Source organism: Ovis aries, chromosome 13 (assembly GCF_016772045.2).
Source record: "Ovis aries strain OAR_USU_Benz2616 breed Rambouillet chromosome 13, ARS-UI_Ramb_v3.0, whole genome shotgun sequence".
Lineage (NCBI taxonomy): Eukaryota > Metazoa > Chordata > Mammalia > Artiodactyla > Bovidae > Ovis > Ovis aries.
In genome coordinates, this window is record NC_056066.1 from 37,389,190 (window position 1) to 37,412,708 (window position 23,519).

Here is a 23,519-nt window from a genome sequence, read left to right on the forward strand (position 1 = left end):
CCTTACATAATTATATACCATAAGTTTTTATTAGTCTTCTTAGTTTTTATTAGTCTTCTTAGATAGCCATTCCATAGCTGATTTACTCTTTTGCTTAGATGTACACAGAAGGCTGTTTCTAAGTTTTAAAGTGCTGACGTGAACATGATTCTATATATGCCTTTGTATTTCTTTTTATTTCCTCAAGCAGAGTCTTTAAAATAGGAAATATAGAGTGAAAAGGAACAAATGTTTGAAGATTCTTGACCCATGGTGCCATATTATTGGTTTTATAAGGCTTAATAGTAATCTATATTTTCACCAGTACCACATAAGAACTCAGTATTCAGCCCATCTGGGTCAAAATTTAGAATCATTAAAAAAATAGTTTTGCCAACTTAGTGAACAAAAACAAAATTCACTGTTTTGAGGGGTTTTTTTTCCACTATCAGTTGAGTTTTTCTTTCTCTACATTTACTGCTCATTTGTATTCTTTATAAATACCTTAACAAAGCATCCTGTCTCCAAAGATAATGTCCTATGCATATCTTTTCTTTCATATCTTTTTTAGTTGATTTGTTAGATTTAATTTCTTCCTATATTAAAGAATTTAACCAAATTTTTGTCATCAAATATTGCATATGTATTCCTACACATATGTAGATATACTCTTTTCTTTTGTATTTTGCCTGCATTTTGACTTGTAGAAAATGTTCCCTTTAATTACTTTAGTCTATTTTTTCACACCTAATTTAAATAACATAAAAAATGTATTGACTTACAAGTAGTGTTTTTTTGTACTCACAGTTCATGGAAGAATTATATTCAAACTACTCATAAATACCTTTGACATTTGTATGTTTCCTCACAAGATCACTGGTTACATCTTGGGTCACTGAGCAGTTTTTCTGGGCACATTATTGTGCTTTTGAATTGATTGCCAAGTATTTCTAGCTGCCTGCTGTCTGGGCCCATGATAGCATCCCCTTGTGGTTGGATGGGATCCTGTAAGACATTCTGAACCATTTACTGGTCAATGCCAGACCCACAGAGCTCTTCCTTCCCTCTGCACAGTAAACAGCAATGTTTCAGATATCAGCTCTGACCTCCAGGAGACTGTGGTGAGCAAAGCCTTCTACTGACTGATGGATGAGTCACTGATTGAGTAAAAACCTGTGTGCTTTCAAACCTCTGAACTTTGGGGGCTGTTTGTTATTGCAGCATGAGAGAGCCTCTCCTGACTGATACAGTTAGCCATGTTCAGTTCCACTCAGTCTATATAGACGTAACATTAAAAACATACAGCGTTTAAAAACTCTCTGGGGACTTCTCTGGTGGTCCAGTGATCAGGACTCTGTGTGTCCAGTGCTGGGGGTGAGGGTTCCATCCCTGGTTGGGGAACTAGGATCCTGCATGCTGTACAAAAACAGGCTCCCCTCAACCGAAAAACCCCTCTGTATCATGCAGTTTCTGAAAATTTTATCCTGAGCCATAAGTAGCCATTTGAATAATATTAGCACAGTTCCTATTCTCACTTTTCCCTAGATGTATATTCTGACTCTTGACAACTTAACCACCTACTGAACTGCTTTTTTTTTCTTTTTAGTGTGAATAAAAACCTTTTAATCAGAAAAACATTAAGCGTCACAAAAATTAGAGTACCTAGTATAATGAATCCCCATGTATCTATTGATCAGCTTTGACAATGACCAGACTTGCAGAAATTTTGAAAGGTTTCATGAGTAATATTTATTACTCTTTATTGGGGGTAAATATGCTCTCTTGTATGTTAAGAAAGTCCCTCTCTGGCATAATATCAGCGACTGAATTATATTTCTGTGTAGCTGTTTTATGTTTTCATTCTTTATTCACTTCCTTTCTGTACATGGAGTGTTGGGGGTGTGGGGTGAAGTCACACAGTGCTTTAAATGAGGATGATGGATGAGTGGTCCCCTCCTGGGAGCATGGTTAACTTCCAGAGAACAGCAGGCCATACCTATAGGGAGAAGTGGTTGGTCCCAATTTATGTGGCTTCAAAATCAGCTGCTGAGACCAGGACTTGGGGGTGACCTCAGGAAGCACACGTGAGTACAAGGAGTTGAAGGAGTGGGAGAAAGGCCAACCACGGGTAAGCTGATGAGGAGCCCCCCCAGCCTCTGGAAACCCCTGAGAACCTTCCCGCATGATCTGGGCTGTGTGCACGGGGCCTGGGACAGCCCCCACAGTGCTATCAGGTCCCAAGTACAAGCGGCACTGGGAGAGGCCAGCTAGTGATGGGTAGGAAGCCGCACCTGGGCAGATGCAGCCAGACCACCGGACCCTAGTGTCTGCATGGTGCCCCACGGGTTCCTCGGAGTTCAGCAGGAGTGGGTGGGGTATCTGAGTCCCAAGAAAGCCAGACGAGGATGGCACTGTAGCCTCTGCTTGTACCCATCACCCGAGCCTGCGTTTCACTGCACCTGCGGTTGCCTCTAACTATGGCTCCTCCTGCTGTACGTCCACCTTGAAGGTCAGGCTCCTAGGCCATCCTGTCTCTTTCTAACAAGATCCAGACACACTGTGATGAGCCTTTCTGATGTCACGGGGGCTGTCAAAGGCTGACATTCACATCCATCTGTGAAGCAGGTAGTTGGGTTTCTCCCTGGGTGCAGGTAATCACCACCATCAAGAAGGCTTATTTAAGGGGAGTGGTAGCCGCCTTGGTTTGTCCAGAGTTGGGGAGTCCCCAGGAAGTGGGGCTCTCAGTGCTAAAACCTGGAAAGCCTTGAGCAACCAGGGTTGTTGACCACTCCATCTGAGGCCGGCTGGCACTTAGGAAAGGTCACTAAAAACCCACCAGCTTCTGCTCCCGTTTCTCCTTCTCAGAAATGAAAGGAGGGGTTGTAACTGTGATAAGCATTCCATACAGCGGCAGCTGCCACTCAGTTGGAAACCTCTGTCTGAAACCTTCATTTCAGAGCCTTAATCAGGGCTTGGGGAGGAGTCCTGAGAGCTCCTTGGCACGAGGCGTCATTGTGGCCAGAGGCCCGGCACTTACATCTCCATGTCCACCCGCTGCTCTGATTAAATTTCAGCAGAGTCACCAGGCTTCTCCTTGATCATCCTGATTAATCACTGTCTCCCTGGGAAGCCTGCCCGCACCCCACCACCACTTCCTGGAGGGTGCCTTTCAAGCCAGGGTCTTGCAAGTGACCCCATGTACAATTCAGTTCCAAGATCTGGGACCTGTGTCTGTGCTCTTTGCAACCCTCCTTGCCATGCTCAGGAAATAAGCATTCAATGCTTTGCCTCATCTGGGCCTCAGACATTTTCTGTTGCTTCATCTTTAACTATTCCTAAGGTGTTCCCTCTGATAGCAACCCTGAGGTGTGATTAATAAGAGGTTGGGGTATAGTCATCAGAGCCAAAGATGGGCCAGGGTTGCCCTGGGTACATTTCCTTAAGATGTGAAAAGAAGTTCGTGAGTCAGTTGTCACATTCGAGAGCCTCCGGTGGTCTCTGAATTCCTCTTCTGGTCGTCAGAGTGATGTCACATGCTGTGCGCTGTATCCACAGCCCTTTGTTCTCCATCAGTCTCTCTGCCAGGGCTACACCCTTTTCTAACCAACAAATGCATTACCTTGTTGGTCCTTTATTACCCAGAGAAAGATGACTCCAAGCTCAACCAGGCTTTGCCCGAGCTGCACTCTGGAGATTGTGGCAGATGGTAGTGGTTGTCGCCCGCAGGCCTTCTGCCTCATGGCTGCTTGTGCCCTGGGGGTCTGCAGATGTCAGCGCAGCCAGGTCTTGGTGTAAGGGATTTCTCCCAAGAGGCTGAAGGCTGCCTTGCACACCTGCCTCTGGGCTGAAGGTACCACTTGGGAACCACCTCAACCACTGACTTTTCTGCCAGCTACCGTACTGCTGGCTTTGGCGTGTGTTATGCAAAGTTTCCCAGTTTTCCCATGGGATTAAGCTCCAGTTAATCCAAGCTGGGTCCCAGCTTCAGTGGTAGCTGACTCAAAGACAAATCCTTTATTGGCCCCTTTCTTCCAGGTTACACCTCCCCGCTCACTCCTGGCGTCCCATTCACCTCCCAAAGTAACCACTTGAACTCAGCTGTTGTCTCAGGGTCTGTGTCTGAGTTAGCCTGAACTGAGAAGTCAGTTCCTGGCTATCATAATTCAGGGATCTCTGTCTGTCACCTACTCTCATATGTAATGTGAAGAATGTCTTTACTGGAAATTCAGCACGTAGACTATAAAGAGGAAAGACGGGAAATAAACGGGGAAAGGCTTCCCTCTCTTCCTTCATGCCTGCTCCTTGCTTCCTCCCTGAAGTGTTTACTGAGCAAATTTAGGAAACACTGACTGAAATCCCTAAGGAGCCAGGCAGGTGACGCGCATGTGAGAAGAAGGTATCATATGATTGGGAGTGGTGTGGTTTGTGGCACATGGTACATTCCTGAAAAGTTCTCTTATCCTCTGTTTCCTCTTTCTTAAAAAACAATTTTTTAATCTATTTATGCATTTGGCTGCCCTATGCGACCCACAGGATCTCAGTTCCCCAACCAGGGATTGAAGCCACGTCCACTGCAGACTCCCACCAAACCTCGGGGTAAGTCCCTCTTCTTGCTTTTCATCATTACGATATTGGTGAAACAAACCTGTCTGCAAGATGCTAAAATTCAAAGACAAGCATCAGAACTGCTTTAGTGGAACAGGTAATTGTCTGACACCTTTGTTCAGGTCCAAGTGAAAGTCGCTCAATCATGTCCTACTCTTTGCAACCCCATGGACTATAGAGTCCATTAAATTCTCGAGGCCAGAATACTGGTGTGGGTAGCCGCTCCCTTCTCCAGGAGGTCTTCCCAACCCAGGGATCGGACCCAGGTCTCCTGCATTGCAGGCAGATTCTTTACCAGCTGAGCCACCAGGGAATTTGTTTAGGTAGAGATCACCTTTCAGAGGGTGCTTTCCTTTAGACTGGACCAGACAGCTGAGTAAGCGGGAGAAAGGCTGTGCTCATGTGTAACACCCCGTTGCTCACACAAGTCTGTAAACTTGTCCAAAAATATTTTTACCTTGAAACGAGGAAAGAGTCTTTCCCACAGTTTGAGGGAGATTCAAATGAGAAGCTGTGTGTTTTTCACCACTCTCCACTTTGTAAAATATTTACATGCTGTTGTCTGACGGTAAGTCATAACAATTTTTTTTCTCTAAGTTTCTGCGTACTTGGCATGCTTTGCAGAAGGATCACACTTGAAAGAGCCTTTTTCATTGCAGCAGGGGACATCGCAGATGGAAGAGGGAGAACTCCCCTGCCCAGGGAAGTGATGGAGCCATTCAGAAGCTCCTGGAAAATGACAGGAGCTGCCCCAGGAGGTCCTCCACTGAGCCCATCTGCATTGTAAATTCTGACTGAGGCCAAATGTCACCTCCTCCTTGACTCTCTTGGCCTCTGGGTATCAAAAAAAATGCTTCTCAGTGAAAATCCGTGTCGATGGGGAGGGGGGTCTGTTCCCCTGGGTCCCTGCTGTCACCTGATCCTGGGCTTCATGGGCAGCCTTCTCTCTCCTTCACACCGTGAATAACTCAATAAGGAAGTAGCTGTCTATATGTCAGAAGTCTCACCCTGTAAACACCTAAGGGTCTGGGCACTGAGATGGGGGTAGCGGCATCACTTCCTACCCCACTACCCAATGCTATCAGTAACCCCCTCTGTATACTGCACTGTGCCATTCCAGTGTTAGGGACCTTCGTAGCGTCTCAGACCAGCCAAGAGAGGGGACAGGGCACCACATCAACCGGAGGGCAAGTCCACTCCTGGGGAGAGACTAAGATGACTTAGACAAAACGACCAAGTGCCCTGAGGAGCGGCTGCAGTGGGATCAAGGGTGAGTAATCCAGTCCCTTTCAGGGACAGGTGGACACACCTAGCCTAAAGATCCAGTCCCCTGCCTTCTAGCCAAGGCCCAGGGATTAGAGCGGAGACATCTCTCCCCACGATCCCATCTGAATTCTCGGACCACAGAGTCCACAAGCCCAGGGAAACCTGCTGCTTTATGCCTTGGAGTTTGGGGGCAGTTGATTAAGGGTCCCTAATGACCCTGACAAACACTGGTGGTTTGCAGGGCACCTCTCAGGGCCCAACACTTGCATGTCTATCTCACATCTGATGGGGACCCCAGGAGAAATGCACCCTTGTCACTATATTACAGGCAGGCACACGGATACGCTGTGAGGTCAGGTCACTTCGGACAGACACTCAGACCCTGAGCAGCAGACCAGGGGCCTGAACCCAGGGAGACTCTGCCCCGGTGCCTGGCTATGTTAAGTAGCAGTGGACTCTGCCCTGAGATCCCAGAGGCCACCTCCTTCCCCTCCCCAGGGGCTGCTGACCTGCTCAGTGACCCCAAGGCTCTGGCTGCCTCCCTTTGAGATGCTGCTTTGATCCCTTCTCCGTGGCTCTGTCCATTCCTGGGCTGATCCCAGGGACGGATGGCTGAGTCCAGCCAAGGGAGCAGCTGGATGCAGCTCCCCTGCTGTGCCCTGAAGTCCCCTGGTTTGCACAAAGATCCATCTCTCCTGGGGCTGCTTCCAGCTATGCCTGTACGGTGTGGGCGCTAGCCCAGCCCCTCTGCGACACCCTTGTTCCCCACTCCTCTTTGCAGGGGCCAGGGTAGCCTCGCCCTCTGAAGGGCCTCATTGCCCCCCTTTGGCTTTCACAGGCGACTCCTCCAATAAGTCTGCACCTTGAACCCCATTTTGGGGTCTGTTTCTCAAAGGACCTGAGCGACGGCACAAGGTGTCAGTTCCCAGCTCCAACCCGCCCTGCCCCTTGTTCCACTCCATCATTACTTCCTCTCATTCCCCACCCCCACACACCTCATCCCACCCGGTCCCATTCTGCCCCATTCCCATGAGGACACAGGAGTGACCTTACCTTGTTCACGCCATCGCTTGAAGCGTGAGCTCCCGGGGCCCATCCACCGTCTTCCCGTTGTCGGTGGGGCCCCAGCTGGCGCTGTAGATGTCGATCAGCTGAGGCATGTGGCTGATGGAGGAAGCCTCGATGATGTCCGTCATGAAGGGCTGGTCCAGCATCCGGATACCTGTGGACACGCGGGGGCAGGGAAGCACTGTGGGCGGGTCCTGGGTTCACAGGAGACAAGGTGGGGAAGGGGGCTAGGTCCTGGATGTGGCTGGGGGGTCTGCCACAGGTGGCTGTGCCCTGGAGGGGCGACCCTGAGTGCAGCCTCACACAGTGGGGTGATCGGGGTCAGGAAGGTGCACAGAACCACCCACCCCGTCTCCTTGCTCCTCACCCACCCCTTTCTTATGCTCCTGTTGGGAGGCAATTTCATACCCTTGACAAAGGCTGCTAGAATTCCTAAAGGAGGCCAGTTTCCAAGTGGAAGCTTGCTCCAGGGACTGGGGGGCTGACGGAGGACACCTTTCAAAGGAGAAGTAGACCTACTGTGCATGACAGTATGGCGGGAGGCAATTGCTCTCAGATAGTTGAGGACAGATTCTAGAGGGCAGAGGGCAGAGATCAGGGGACAGGGGGCAGAAGAGGGTCAGATCTAAGAAGAACTCTCAGTGGCATCATAACTGAGAAGGGGCTTTGGGGTGACAGAAATGTCCAAGAGGTAATTCTAAAGTATATTTGAAATGGGTGCAGAAGACACCCCTTTCCCCCCCGGGTCACCTTTGTAAAGTTTGTGCTACCCAGATGCCTGGAAGGAGTGATTTCCTGCTGGGAGCTTTTCTTTGATTGTGTGATTGTGTGTCTGTGTGTCCAGGGACTCTGGAGGAAGAGGTCCTCTGTTCTCAGGCCTGAGCATCCGGGGAACTGGGGTTCACAGCAGCCCCCCTCCCTGGGACTGCTTAAAAAATACCTCTTGGGGGTTCACCGAGCAGCAGCCAGCAGAAAGGGGTTTTGTTCCTTCTCCGTTACCCTCAGAATATTGGCTGTTGGAAGCAGTGTTGTTCTCTGCTCCATACACTGTTTCTAGTCAAGGAGCCTAGAGTGTTGGTGAGTGTTGGTCAGTCTTCTCACTGGAATTTGGAGTGAAGGCCTGAGCTGTATACAGGCGGAGCCTGGCTTCCCACAATTCTTATTTGTCCCCAGTGGTCCGAGGACTTTATTACACAAGGGCCAGCCTGAAACGTGGTGTGTGCACCAACTTAAAGAAGGAAGAGTCGTGTGTGTTGGCTACCTGTGTACATGACACCACTTCCTAAAATCGACAGACAGTTCCTGAGAACTAACTGCTAAGAGCTGAACAAAGTTAGAGGCCCGCCTTGATTTTCCTTTCTAGTTGCAGGGAACAGCGCTACCTATCTTAAAGCCAATTACAGGGTCATCTGGAAAGTATTTCCTAAACACTGTGCCTGGGCCACCGTTTAGTTGATTTTACCCCAAACAGAGATAACAGGTCCAGACTTTTCCATCCTCTACGCATAAATCAGGTCACCATTTTTGCCAGCGTTAACTAATTATTAGTTAACATTCTTTCTCCTGGAAAAAAATCTCCTACAGAATAAGCATAGTCTTTGGTTTGAACTTTCCAGAAGCTAAGTTTTATGGTTCATTTCACTAGGGATAGAAAATCCAAAATTCCACATTTTGCTCTTGGTCCAACTATATTCTGCCCATTAAGAAAAAAAAAAAAAAAACTATTTAACAAAGGTGGCCAACAGTTTACGGAATCAACTGAATCCACAGCTTCTTCTCCTAAGTCATATCCACTTTGTGGAGGGGGAGACTTTGCAGGGAGACGGGATTCACTGCCAGGAGAAGGCTCAGATGGTCTTGAAGTCATCCAGTGCCCAGATGACCAGCCCTGAGCAGCCTGCCTCCACAGGAAGAGAGCAGAAGTTCAACTCCGGCCAAAGTGGGCCTGGACTGTCCCCCCTGAATCTTGTCACCAGCTGGTGCCCTTTGCCCTCTCTCTGCAGCTCCTGTGTTTGCCTCTTTCCCTCTTCATCCCACCCTGGCTGCCTTTGTGCCACCCAGAATGCCAGCCTGTTGTGTGTTCATCTTCTGACTGCTTGGCATCTAGGCGGGGATGGCCACAGGCTGGGAGCCAAGTTCTCATTTGTATTCAGGGGACAGGGCCTGGGCATTTTTTAAATCTCATTAAGCCTGGGAGGAATGAGGTATGCATGAATTGAATGAGATACAGATTAATGTTTGCAGGCAACAGCAGCATTAGGGGCCAAGACCAAGGCTCAGGGTGACCCAAGGGTTTGTAGGGAGGGACTCTGTCCAATGCTCTAGGAGCTACTGAGTCCCGGCAGGGGGAAGGGAGAGAAACAGGGAAGCCCAGGGAGCCAGGACTCAGCATCCTAGCATCTGCAAAATGCTCTGCTGGCTGATGCGACGTGATGGCAAGACGACAGGCACGTCAGCATTTCTGTCCCCACCATCATGACTCGTGGTGACTTGGCGGTTCCCTCCTCCCTTTCAGAGTCTGAGCCTCTTGCCTGCTGCACTGCTCGATCGCAGTCCTGGGCTCTAGGGCCTCCACAGCCCAAGGATTTGTGCTAAATCCTCTGCCTCTCCTCTTGTTATGAAAGGTGAGCTTGTACGGAGACCACAGCAGGTGCATAAGCCTACCTGCTCTGCCTTCAGAGGAAGGCAGGTAAGGCCAATGCCACCTGGCCTGGCCCCCTCCCGGGGCTGCTCTGAGGGGCTCCGCAGAAGTGATGCTACAGGACCCACCCTTGAGTCATCCCCCTGGCATCATGATCTGATATTATTGTGTCTCTTTGCTCCCGGTCTGGGTCTGCCCCTTAGACTCAAAGCTGTGTGAAGGCAGGCATCTTGTCTGCTGGCTCATGGCTGCATCCTCCCACCCTCAGCAGGACTGGCATCTGGTAGACCCCCTGCTCATGACTGCTGAGTCCTGGAAGGGACTGGAGGCATGAGACAGTATCTCCCAAAAGGCTTGATGCAGTTTGAGCATGTTTAATACTCCTAGAAGTAAATATCTGACAAACTTGCAAGAAATATCAGTTGAAGAGTTCATTATATTTCACGTCCATTTATTGGACTTTGTGAAATCGTATAAGACTTTTTCAATTTTGATTATTTTGTCTCGATCCCTTTGACTAAAGATGCCGAACGTTGGTTTAAATGCTAAAACTAAGGAAAGAAATAGGCTGTCTTCTTAAAGAGTTATTTTGATAAGTGTGTTAGTCGCTCAGTCGTGTCCGACTCTTTGGGACCCCATGAACTTGGGGTTCTGGTGGAAGCCCCACCAGGCTTCTCTGTTCATGGGATTCTCCAAGCAAGAATACTGGAGTGGGTTGCCACTGCCTTCTCCAGGGGATCTTCCCGACCCAGTTATTGAACCTGGGTCTCTGGCATTGCAGGCAAATTCTTTACTGTCTGAGACAGCCATGTTTAAAATTTTAAAAAATGGAAATTAACTTTTCTCTTCAAAATTTATAAAGTAAATAAGTGGATAAGGAAATGTAAATAATTAAACTTAAAAAAAATTGAAGTTGGACAGCATCACTGACTCGACAGATGTGAGTTTGAGCAAGCTCTGGGAGTTGGTGATGGACAGGGAGGCCTGGCACGCTGCACTCCATGGGGTTGCAAAGAGTCAGACATGACTGAGTGACTGAACTGAATTGAAGGTTTTGAGACAGTGCTAAGACTTTGGGGCATCTCAAATGTGCAGGTCTGCATGTTACAGAGAATGTATAGGAGTTGGACTGATTGGAATTTTCCTGCCTTCCTGCCAAGTGTTACCTAGAAGAGGTGGAAACAACTGTGCTCATGGAATAGGCAACAAAAAATCAAAGAGAGAGCTCATCTTCAGGAAGACATTTCTAAGAGTCACAGGCGCAAAGGCAGAACAGACTTCCTTGTGAGGGAGTGACTTCCCCATCACTGAGGGCATGCAAGCTGGTTGCTGCATGTTAATGCAGGGGCCCAGGCTGCTCTGGGTGCTACATTGTCCTACAGTTTACTAGCTGTGTGGCCCCGTGTTCAATAGGGATAATAATAGATAGTAAACATGTTCGTGTTCTACCAGGTGGTGCTAGTGGTGAAGAACCCGTCTACCAATGCAGGAGACCTAAGCAATGCAGGTTTGATCCCTGGGGTGGGAAGATCCCCTGCAGGACGGGGTAGCAATCCATCCCAGTATTCTTGCCTGGAGAATCTCATGGACAGAGGAGCCTGGCAGAGGAGTCCATGGGGTGGCGAAGAGTCATGCGAAGAGTCAGACATGACACAGTCATGCAAAGTCAGACATGACGGAAGCGACTTAGCAGGAACACGTATATAAAATACGCAACAATGTGCGATAAAGTTGCAAAGAGAGTAAAGTGAGTAAAGGGTTTTGCATCCTGCCTGACTTGTTGGAAGAGTCAAAATGCTATTATTAGTGTTGTTATCATTATGTAAATGCCAGTGGGTCTTCAGGATAAGGCAATTTAGAGTCCCTACAAGGAAATGACAGTCTACCTCAATATTCTTGCCTGGAGAATCCCATGGACTGGGTAGCCTGGCAGGCTACAGTTCATGGGGTCGCAAGAGTCAGATACGACTCTATAGTCCATGGAGTCGCAAGAATCAGACGTGACTTAGCGACTACGAGAGAGAGAGAGAGAGAGAGAGAGAGAGAGAGAGAGAGAGAGAGAGAAAGAGAGAAAGAGAGAGTAGAGAGCAAGCGCCAGAGCCCCTACAGTCCAAAGGGCCGCAAAGAGTTGGACACGACTGAAGCAACTTCGCACACACAGAGGTCCTTCGGGACGTTGCCCCGCTAACTCAACTCCTTGAGACTTGTGGTGATCTTGGTTGGCCACCAGGTGGCGCCCCAGACCCCAGCTCAGAAAGCTCCTGAAAAGATTGTCTAGAGGGTATAGCTCGCTTAGAATGAAAACCAGCCAACTTTTGGAATTGACAGCTCATTTAGAATGAAAACCAGCCAGCTTTCGGAATTGATTCCTTATTTAGAATGAAAACCAGCCAACTTTTGGAACTGATAGCCAGGATGAGCAAAATGTGTCCCCAAGTCTGAAAGGTAGAGTTCTGCTTCTGCTGTGATCCCTGAGTACCTCTCCAGGGGTTCATCAGCAAGTGTTCCTTCTGCTCCTCCAGCGGAGTCCAGAGGCCCCTGGGATGTCTAGATGCACACAGGATGGGACTAGACCTGCCTGGCTCTGAGCACTTAGGACCCATAGGAATGGATACAAAGGAGCCGAGCTGGGTTAAGGGAGTGGAAAAAGGCGGCTCCTTTGCTCAGGGTCTCTGTGTGGCTGCAATGCCTCCCACTGGCTCTGAGCCTAGTTTCTGGATTTTCAGAGCATTGTTGTGAGACCTGTGAGCTCTCGGGGTTCACAGACACCAGTCAGGTTCTGTCTTTGAGGTGCCAGGCTGCATTCGCTTGCCTTGGGGATCGGAGGTCAGTCAGAGGCTGGCACACCCCACCTGGCCCTGCTGGCCCCGTCTGGGGTGAGTGGAGGGGGGGTCTTTGCCTGGGCGTGTCCTCTGCCTTGGGGATGGAGCTCAGTCCATGTGAGCTGCAGGCTGGAGAGGCCAGGGGTTCATGGCTGAGGACCCCTACCTCTCCACTGAAGACAGATGGGAGTTGATGTAAACTCCCAGCCTCCTCCCCTCGGGGAGGGCAATGCTGAGGGGGTGTCCCCACAGTCCCCTGAAGCCCCAGCTCACCTACACACCTTCTGTTGGTCCGTCTTCCCACTATCTTCCTTTCTCTTTCCCTCACTGGCTTCCCAGAATTGCCTCCTAAATAAATTCCTTGCACCCAGATCCTTGCCTCAGGTTTGCTTTTAAGGAATTCAAACAAAAAGAGCCAGAGAATTAGGTACTTTGGGGCTTCCCTGGTGGTTCAGATGGTGAAAGAATCTGCCTGCACTGGAGGAGACCTGGGTTCAATCCCTGGGTCAGGAAGATCCCCTGGGGAAGGGAATGGCTACCCACTCCATTATTCTTGCCTGGAGAATCCCATGGACAGAGGAGACGGGTGGACTACAACCCAGTAGGGTTGCAAAGAGTTGAACACAGCTGATCGACTAACACTCAAATGCTTTCAGAGCACAAATTACGAGAGAAAAAGAAGCCAATGGAGAAACAGACCCCAGTGGATCCCAGAATGCCGTGAACTAATCGCAACTCTTCATTTTTGCAGTAAGTAGTTTTAAGAATCGCTTGTTCAAAAACCCAGTTACTGTGGGCATGAAGAAAATTTAAAAACTCTTTGGAAAACCTCACTGTAAGTGAGGAATCCAGGTTTGAAATTCTCCATTGCTTCCACCCTGTCTTGTGAATAGGAAACCGCCCCTCCCCCCATTCAGATAGCAGCCGACCTGTGAGCCTGGCTTATCAAATATTAATTGGGTGCTATATTTTCCCCTGAGCTCATAGCAGCCTCTGACGTTTTGCTGCCAGATTTTTGGAGGCTCACCAAACACAGATCGCTGAAACCCGAGGGGCAAAGCCTCCCTAGTTACATTTCAGAACGCTCCAGATGCATTCTTCTGTGAAATTCAGCACCCACCTCAGGCAGAGCTTAGCAGACAGTGCTGAAGGAGGTTAACGATGGATTTGTATAGGTTTCTCTTGCTTTATTTAGGTCCCTGGAAATGCAAGTGTCAGGACAAAGTATGTTCATGGTTCCAGTAAATCACCGGGGGGGGGGGGGGGGGGGACACATAGAGATGGTTGTAAAAAAAAGAAAAACAAGGTTGGATGACTCAGCCTGAATAAATTAAGAATCAAATTTGATGCAAAACTTGGAATGAATGAGGAGCCACTTCCTTCTCTAGCATCTTATCCCCTCATTCATCTTCTCTCTCCCTTTCATTTTTGGCAGGGGGAAGGTGTTGCTTTCTAAGTTTCTAGTGAACTGCCACCCTCGGTTTCTAAAGACCCCATAAAGGGGAATTTGTTAAACATCTTTCCTGTAGAACTTAATAAAAAGATTCTTCTAGGTAGAGTATTTTCCCTTAAAAATGAGATGCTTGGTACAAACAAAACAAGCCACCAAGAGCATTTTGAAGAGTTTGGAGTATGTTTGCAATAATTTGTGCATTCCTCCTCATTTTCTACCATCTTTATCTGAGTTCTATTTACATCTTATGGATACGTGGACAAAACTATACTTTGAAAATATATGGAGCCCTCTTCCACTGTGGGTGGGAATGCAAATTTGTGCAGTCACTATGGAAACAAACTAAAACTCAAACAACTAAAACTAGAGTTGCCATATGATTGAGCAATCCCACTCCTGGGCATACACCCAGACAAAACTGTAACCTGAAAAGATGCAGGTGCCCCAGTGTTCATAGAAGCATTATTCACAATAGCCAAGACATGGAAACAAACCTAAACGTCCACTGAAAGTTGAATGGATAAAGAGATGTGGTGTATACATATATATACACACACATACACATAGACGGGACTACTACTCAGCTATAAAAAATAATGAAATCGTGCCTTCTGCAGCAACATGGTGGACCTAGAGGTTATCATGCTAAGTGAAACAAGTCAGAAAGAGAAAGGTAAGCGTAACATGGGATCACTTATATGTGAACTCGAAAATACCATAGAAATTAACTTATTTATGAAATAGACACAGGTTTGCAGACGTAGAGAACAGACTTGTGGTTACTAAGGGGGAGGGTATTGGGAAGGGGAAGGACTGGGAGTTTGGGATTAGCAGATGAAACTATTATATATACAATGGATGAACAACAAGGTCCTGCTGTATAGCACAGGGAACTATATTCAGTGTCTTGTAATAAACCATAATGGAAAAGAATATAAAAAAGAATATATGTATGTGTGTATATATGTATATGGGCTTCCCTGGTAGCTCAGCTGGTAAAGACCCCACCTGCAATGCAGGAGACCCTGGTTGGATTCCTGGGTCGGGAAGATCCCCTGGAGAATGGATAGTCTACCCACTTCAGTATCCTTGCCTGGAAAATCCCCGTGGACAGAGGAGCCTGGTGGGCTACAGTCCATGGGGTCGCAAAGAGTTGGACACGACTGAGCAGCTAAGCACTTATGCATGCGCGTGTGCGCATGCGTGCACACACACACACACACACACACACACACACACACACACGTGTAACCAAACCACTTTGCTACACATCAGAAACGAACACAACATTGTAAATCAACTACACTTTGACAGAATTTTTTTAAACAACATTAAGGATACTGATACACAAAGAGGACAGACAGGACAATTCCATTCACATAAAGTTCAAAAACTGGGAATAACCCGTGTTTGCTGTTAGAAGCCAGAGTCATGACTGTTCCTGTGTGTATGGGCAACAACTGAGGGGTACACAAGGAAGGCTTTGGGGTGCTGATAATGTCTTGATTCTTGATGGTTAAGTGTGTGTGGTTGGCTTGTGAAACTTCATTGACCTGTGGGCTCATGATCTGTGCACCTTAAAATTTTTAAAGTTTACTGATATTACCATACAGGTTAAATTAAAATATATTTTTTTCCACCCTTGCTAAATTGTACCAACCTTGCTCTCTTGCCCCACTGGGAGTTTTTGCCGGGCCCTGGCCAGACAGAGACTGGGTGTGACGCCTCCTGGGGATGTCTGGCAGGGACGGGCCAGCCTACCTGCGACCTTGGAGCCGTAGGCCACGCCGACCCCGCAGATGTTATTGTTGGCAGCCGCAGAGACCTCCCCGGCACATCTCGTCCCGTGGCTGCGGAGAGAAGTGAAGATGGGTCAGACAGAGGGTCAGACAACTTGGAGAAGGTTTCTTAAATTGTCAGTTGAAGCAGTTTGATGCTTTTGAGTGGTTCTGTTAGCCTGGAGCCAGTCCAGGCCACTGCATCTTCCGTCTGAGTCTCTCCTCTCACCCCTTTCACCTCCCAGCCTGTGAAGAGTCTCCTCGGAACATTTCAACCTTGAAAGGTGATCTCTACTTTAAAATCTAAAGTGTCAAAAAATAAATAAATAAATAAATAAATAAAATCTAAAGTGTCTTCCTGCAGAAGGCAGTCATAGGCTTTCTGCGAAGAGGGAACATGAGATTCACAGGTTGGTGCTGGTCTAAATAGCTGACTTTGTTTGTTTTTTTTTTTTTTGAACAGCTAGAATTGTGGGCTAGTGTTTATTTTCAAGGCTGGTTCTGGCCACCAGGCAGTGAATGCTGCCTGTCAGCTGTGGGACAAAGATTATTTACCTTTGTTGGATTCTAGCCTCCTTTAAAGCTTCCTTGGTGGTTCAGACAGTAAAGAATCTGCCTGCAATGCGGGAGACCTGAGTTCAATCCCTGGGTCTGGAAGATTCCCTGGAGAAGGGAACTGCTACCCACTCCAGTATTCTTGGGCTTACCTGGTGGCTCAGACAGTAAAGAATCTGTTTTCAATGCAGGAGACTGGGGTTCGATCCCTGAGTTGGGAAGAACCTGTGGAGGAGGGCATGGCAACCCACCCCAGTATCCTTGCCTGGAGAATCTCTCTGGACAGAGGAGCCTGGCGGGCTACAGTCCATAGGGTCGCAAAAAGTTGGACGTGGCTGAGCGACTAAGCACAGCACAGCTCCTTTAAGATATGTGCTACAGACCCCCACCTTCCTCTGGGAACCAAAAAGCACACACTGGCAACATTTCACATTCAATTTCAAGGGCTCCACAGAAACTTTGAGGCTGACCAGATTAAGAACCCTGGACAGTCATTCGATCCATCTTTCTGAAGTTTGCTGGCCTGAAGCTTACAATTCTGAGCAAGGCCTTCTTAGGGCTCATGTTCTGGATACTGTCATACGTCCAAAGGCAGAACAGACTTCGTTGTGAGGGAGTGAGTTCCCCATCACTGAAGGTATGCAAGTTGTTTGCTCATGTTAGTGCAGGGGCCCAGGGGGCACTGGGAGCTACATAGTTCTGCAGTAGGCACCGTAATTTCATTAAGCTTCTCCCTTCTGCTCCCTTTTCCATTAGACCAACGGGATCCAAACAGTTCTCCCTTCTGTGAGCACTTCCCCTCCACTGAGCAAGGCCGCCTGCTGGCTGGCTTGGGCCCACGGGATGCAGTGGAGTGCACAGAGGAGCTTGGGCACGGACAAGGCCCCGAGGGGAGCATGACCGGACAGCACCTGAGGGGAGGCCCCTGGAGGTCTTCTTCCTCCAGACCCAGCCAATCGCCCCATCAGCAGCACATGGAGAGAGACAGGTGCCCCACCTACGTTAACAGCATGATGAGCAAGCAAGCAAGCGTTTGTTCTCTTTTAAGCCACTAGGTTTGAGGGCCTTTTGTTAAATGGCAACAGAACCAAGCGTAAGCTTGAAGTCAGTCAGAATGTGTGTTTGGACTCCAAACAGCATCCCAGCTATGGAGGAGCCTAGTGTTCATGTCCTTGCAAGCCACCAGCCCCAACCCTGCAAGGCCCTCCTAGCGCTCCAAGAAGCAGCCAAATTTGAAGTCAGCTGGAACAGCATCTGCTTGGCCCGTGGAGGTGATGGCAGTGAGGGCTGCCTGCTTGCTATTTACACGGCAGGTGCAGGAGGGCACGTGGGGAAGGGGCTTATTGGCTGCATAGCCCAGAAAGTCCTGCTTCTGCAGTGTAGACTGGTTGCTACATTCTCCTGGGACATGCAAACCTACCACATCAGTCCATCAAAAGAAATCACATCTGAGGATTGAAATATACATATTTTCTTTCTCTACATGAACAAAAGCAAATTCTGCCTCCATGAAGGTTACACACCACAGGGACTCCGAATTCCCTCGGGAACAAGAATGACTGTGTTGGAGGAGACCTCACCATTGCTGCGGAGGGAGCCCAGCTCTGAGGGGTGAGAGGACGACCAGCCCCCTGCCGTGGACTGAGCGTGATGTGCTCACTGCCTCTGTGGCCTCACCGCCGGTACTCCTTGCGGGGGCAGGCACTGTTCTATTTTGCAAATGTCCAAGTTGAGTCTCAGCGGACCTGGGCCAGGTCTGAGACCAAGGCTCCCTGACGCAGTGAGACTGAGACTGGACCCCCCACCACCCTCCCACCCAAGAACAAACCTTCTCTGCCCTAAAACTGCTCATGGAAACCTGGAGGACGAAATCGTGCAAACTTCCTTGAGCAGACTAGAGATACTGAAGGCTTCCATGTCTTTAATTTTGGCTTTTAAATGGGGAGATGCTGGTCATGGTTCCTCCACAGGAAAATTTGAGACAACCCCATGGACTCCAGCCCGCCAGGCTCCTCTGTCCTTGAGATTCTCCAGGCAAGACTACTGGAGTGGGTAGCCATTTCCTTCTCCAGGGGATCTTCTCAATTCAGGCATCAAATCTGCATCTCCTGCATTACTGGTGGATTCTTTACCTGCTGAGCCACCGGGGAAGCCCCCTGGATACACAGTCCAGGAGTTCTCCAGGCCAGAACACTGGAGTGGGTAGCCTTTCCCTTCTCCAAGGGATCTTCCCAGCCCAGGGATTGAACCCAGGTCTCTCGCATTGCAGGTGGATCCTTTACCAACTGAGCTATCAGGGAGCTCATTGCTAAATTAGACGATGACAATTAATTATGAGTGGCTGTGGCTCCCTATTGGTGATACCAGGCCTCTTCACCAGGCCCCGGGCCTCTGTGGACTTCATTCCCGCAGCCTCAGATGTCTTCCCCTCAGTCCTGTTTTCCTGATCATCTCAGGCAAACATCCTCGCTCCCCTGAATGTTGGGAAAATCATTTTCCAATTCCATATTCACCTGGCCCCTCGGCTTTTAAGAACATTCAGTAGCTCCATTTGCCTCTAGAATAAAACATGATCTGTCAAAAGTGGGAATAGCGGTTGGTGGGGGTGGGGGACACCTATGGTGGCTTGTTTGGCCTCCTCTGACAAAGGTCATCGGGGGCAAGTGGCAGGAGTCACGGGTATGTCATGTCGCCAGAGTGGCCCGTTCTTCCGCTCCCCCATGTCCAGGCCCCTGGCAGTGTGGTCCTCTTGCTCCTCCATGAAGAGATGGAGCTCATTTCTCTCTTGAGTCTGGCCTCATGACTTGTTTTGTCCAAAAGGATGTGGTGGAAGAGATGAGCCTGGCCCCCACGAGGACCACAACTGTTGTTTCTCCTGAAACTGCCCAGGTGCCATGTGGACAAGCCCAGGCTGCCCCATTGGATGATGAGAGACCATAACCCTTCATGCTGGTCACCCCAGCTGATAGCCAGCCATCCCCCAGAAATGTGAGAGGCCAATCTAAGCTGGCCAGTCCCCAGCCCACCTGCCATCCGACCGTGGATGCACGGGCAGCCAGATCAACAGACCTGTCCAGCTGACCTGCAGACTTGTGAGCAATGTCGGTGCTTATTTATTCTGGGATTTGTTATGAGGCATTATTAGGCAATAGATAACTGATATGCTGGACAAGCAAGGCTGGAGGGATAACCGATTTAGCTCAGTTTATTATTTTAAAAACAGGAAATATTGAAAAAGTATAGACAAAGTCGGTGAATAACAGAATGAATCCCAGATGGCCAACACTCAAGTCTATCAAAGTCAAAGGCTTCTCATAACTTAGATTTTTTGTGAGTATACTATGGTTTATTCATCAGAACCCTATTAATAATAGACATTTGGGTGTCTCTTTTCTTCTGTTTGGAGAAGGAAATGGCAATCAACTCCAGTATTCTTGCCTAGAGAATCCCATGTATAGAAGAGTCTGGCAGGCTCCAGTCCGTGCGGTCTCAAGAGTTAGACAAGACTTAGCTACTAAATGATCTCCATTCTTTTGTTAAATACAAATGATTAACGTTGTGTATACATGTACGGTTAATATTTTACCATATTTGGTTAATCATTTTTGTGAATGAGTTTAAAGGAAAATATAGATGTTATTTTCCCTCAAATTGTTTAATATATATCTCTAAAACATGATGATATCCTACATAACCACTAGAGCATTATCACACACATAACATAATTAACAAAATGGTAGTTGTTTTTCTGGGAGAGCAAAAAGAGAATCATTCACAGCAGAGACTTCTCTATAGACTGTTCATATCAGCTGCCTTCATTTACATTTTATGTATCTTTAAAAAAATTGTTCTGAATTCTATAAATGATTCTCTATTTATCCTCCGTGTTGCTGATTCAGTAGTCTGTTCTATTGCATCTGCTTTCTGATGCTTCAAAATTATTTGGCTAATGTTTTGATTTTAAACAGAATGTGCTATTTAATCAATAAAATATTTTCTTTCTTTTTTTTTTAAGATGAGAAGGTCATTGCTGAGGTGCTAAGGATGAAAACTAAGGCAATGGTGGTGTGCAGAGAAAACAGGAAATTGATTCAGAGGACAGTTAGGGATGTTGCTCAGAGAACTTTAACTTATAACGAGCACTTCTACTGTGGCTCTTTTGAGACACCTTCAATTCTCCAGGGAGGGTAGATGAGCTCTCTTTTGATCATGTACCCACCTGTATCCTATTGTAGTCCATATGGTTTTAATTTTAAAGAATATGTCTTGAGGAAAATGAACCCTTGAGGGAACAAAGGACAGGTAAAGAATATTTACCTTATTTGTCATGGAGACACTGGTCACAGAAGCAAGTTAAACAGCAGAGCAAATATGTAGTGAAGTTATGGTCCACAGCCCAATTCCCACTTTCCTGAGCAAAGCAGTGTGTGGTTCTGAACACAACACGTTAGGGCATCCTAGACTTCATTGTGGCCAAAGGAGTCAGTAATTACAAGGGCACATCCCTCTGTCTTATACTGGCAGAGATTTTTTAAAGAAAAAATTTGGCCTTGCTGTGTGGCTTTTGGGATCTTAGTTCCCCAACCAGAGATTGAACGCACACTCTTGGCAGTGAAAGTGCCAAGTAAATCCTAACCTCTGGACCTCCAGGAATTCCCTAGATTTTTTTTTTTTTTTTTAAAGAAATAACAAACCTCAAAAGCTCAGATGAGAGAATGGATGTCTGAGAAAAAATGGCAGGAACATTCATTTATCCCTTTGGCATAAACTTTCCTCACTTTCTGTCTAGGTGGAGAACCTCTGATTTAGATCCTATAGAAATTCTCTCCGTGAATTTCACAGTTACATTTTCTGGTGCTTAGAGGATGCCTACCATTTGCCACACTGTATCAAGTCTGTATGCATATCCTAGTACCTCAGGCAAACCTTCAGGGTGGAGTTTAGTCGCATTTTACAGATAAGAAAAACTGATTCAATTCAGGGATCTCTTATTTCATACCAAGCAATTAATAATATACTACTGCATTTGTCCATTATAATCTACTGAATTTTTCTCTGTTAAGAATAATTACCACCAGGGGACCATAAAATCCCCCTAATATGGTGAACAGTTTCCAAAGTAGAAAGATTATGCCAATATATCTCTATTGCAATCCATATCACTCTCTCCATTACTCCCAAATCTGCACTATGTCTGTTTCTTTTAGCTGAAGGGGAAATTTTAAATGATGAAAACTTGTATAATCCTGGTAGGGGAATAGAAAAAGAAAAACTCGGAACTTTGTGGTATTTCTCCAGTGACTCAGAAAGTGTGAAAATATTAGTCGCTCAGTTGTGTCCGATTCTTTGCGACCCCATGGGATGTAGCCCACCAGGCTCCTCTGTCCATGGGATTCTCCAGGCAAGAATACTAGAGTGGGTTGCTGTTCCTTTTTCCAGGGGATCTTCCCGACCTAGGGATCGAACCTGGGTTTCCTGCATTGCAGGCAGATTTTTTACCATCTGGGTCACTGAGAAGTCCTAGTGGAATTTCTTCAGTGGCTCAGAAGAGCTCTCCACATTAAACTGTGTTGGATTTCACCGTGCTTTGGTTTGGATAGAGAGAGCATTGATTACAAGCAGCAAACTTTGAGCTAATATCAGCTTATGAGGTAGTCTCAATGCTCACATGAAAGAAAAACTTAGATTAGGTCTTTGAAGGCAGTTTGGATTTTATTATCCAGGAGGTGATTTCAGAATTAGTCCATGAAGATGAAAGGGAAAGATGTTCATCTATTTCTAAACCATTAGATGTCACCAGGGTAAAGTATTGGTTTCTATCACTGTGCTAATAGCCAACCAGAGAGGACATTCTTCTCACATGTTCTTTTTTGGCCTGTCGCATTGGGTTCTTCAAAATGAAATATGACTTTTAATTTAAAAAAGTTAATCACTGAAAATCTTTCTTATTTGAAGGTTTAACTAATGCTATCAATCAAATACATTCACCTAGAGATAGACGATCCTTCTCATCCATTTATCCTTCCTTCCCTTCATTTTGGTTATTTGAATAATAAATGTCTTCTCTCTTGCTGAATTTATAGTAAACTTTTTGTAACCAGGAAGTGCATCAAATCCAGAACCTCTTACTCTTTAGGACGTAATGGATAGAGCACGCTGCACCTGGTGATCCTCCGTAAATATTGCCGATGGTGGGGATGACATTTCAGTGGTACACGCCTGTCAAAGAAATGCTATGCAAGAGAGATTTTTATGGACAGCAGCATGGTAATAGACTTCGGGTCTGCAATGCATCACCAAACACTGACCTAAAACCCAGCAGGGTTGGAAGATTATTGACAAAGCATGGGCTGCAAGCCTAGGGAGAAGCTGGCAGCCCTCAAATGGACAGATGTCAAGGCCACTCAACATCTTGGCCCGGCTGAGAAGATGTGCCACCCATCCATCAAGCAGCCAATCAATATTTATGGAATGCCAGCAAGAAAAAGATGTGATGCTGGATCCTGACCAGTCAGCTGTAGCTGGGTTACGTATTATGGAGGCTTATTAAATATGTGTTATTTCTGCCTGCTTGCAGTTCGGGTCATTGTTGCTACTGTGGCTACTATTATTATTTTGCTTGGCCCAAGTCTGTATTTCTCTGACTGCAAGCGAGGGGAAATTATACTCCTTTTCCAAATTCCTCAACTGTGTTTCAAATACATCCCTGGAGCGCAGATGCCACATGTAATTATTAAATGGTTCGCAGTAGAATAAATATACTTTCTCTGCTGAAAAAGGAAGAAACCAACAAAATCAAATTAAGCACAGGGCAAGGGGTTCTAACACACATCTCCTCTAAAAGCTGTCCTGCACATGTATGAAGTTTGCCTTCAGAAAAAGTCCTTGGCTGTAAATTCCCACTGGCTATCTATTTTACACGTGGTAATGTATATGTTTCCATGCTACTCTCTCCCTTCATCCCACCCTCTCCTTAACTTTCCACGGTGGTGAGGAGACCGTGATGGAGAGCATGAGCTTTCCTGGGCAGCTACTGCCTCGGAGTTCTGACCAGCCTCTGTGGCCAGGGGGTTTGGCTGGAGCTGCGACAGCAGCAGCAAGCCCATTGCCGGTCAGTACCTGTCAGCCCTTCGTGGGCGTTTTGATGCTGAAACTGTCTTATCCAAAAGCCCGAGTCTGCAGAACAATGATGGGGTGTTGGGTTTTATGCCCATGCCCAGAAGACAGCGAGTGAGTGAGTGATAGTCGCTCAGTTGCTTCCACCTCTTTGCGACCCCATGGACCATGGCCCGTCAGGCTCCTCTGTCCGTGGGATTCTCCAGGCAAGAATACTGGACTGGGTTGCCATTTCC

At 47.3% G+C, this 23,519-nt stretch overlaps 1 protein-coding gene across 1 annotated transcript in view; it reads right to left on the reverse strand.

Annotated features, from left to right (window-relative positions):
• Positions 1–23,519, reverse strand: part of LOC114117473 (neuroendocrine convertase 2-like) — a 54,234-nt gene that overhangs the window by 21,728 nt on the left and 8,987 nt on the right. The window contains 2 exon segments of the mRNA XM_060396842.1: positions 6,913–7,072; positions 15,596–15,684. Of these exon segments, the coding sequence (XP_060252825.1) occupies positions 6,913–7,072; positions 15,596–15,684 (249 nt within the window).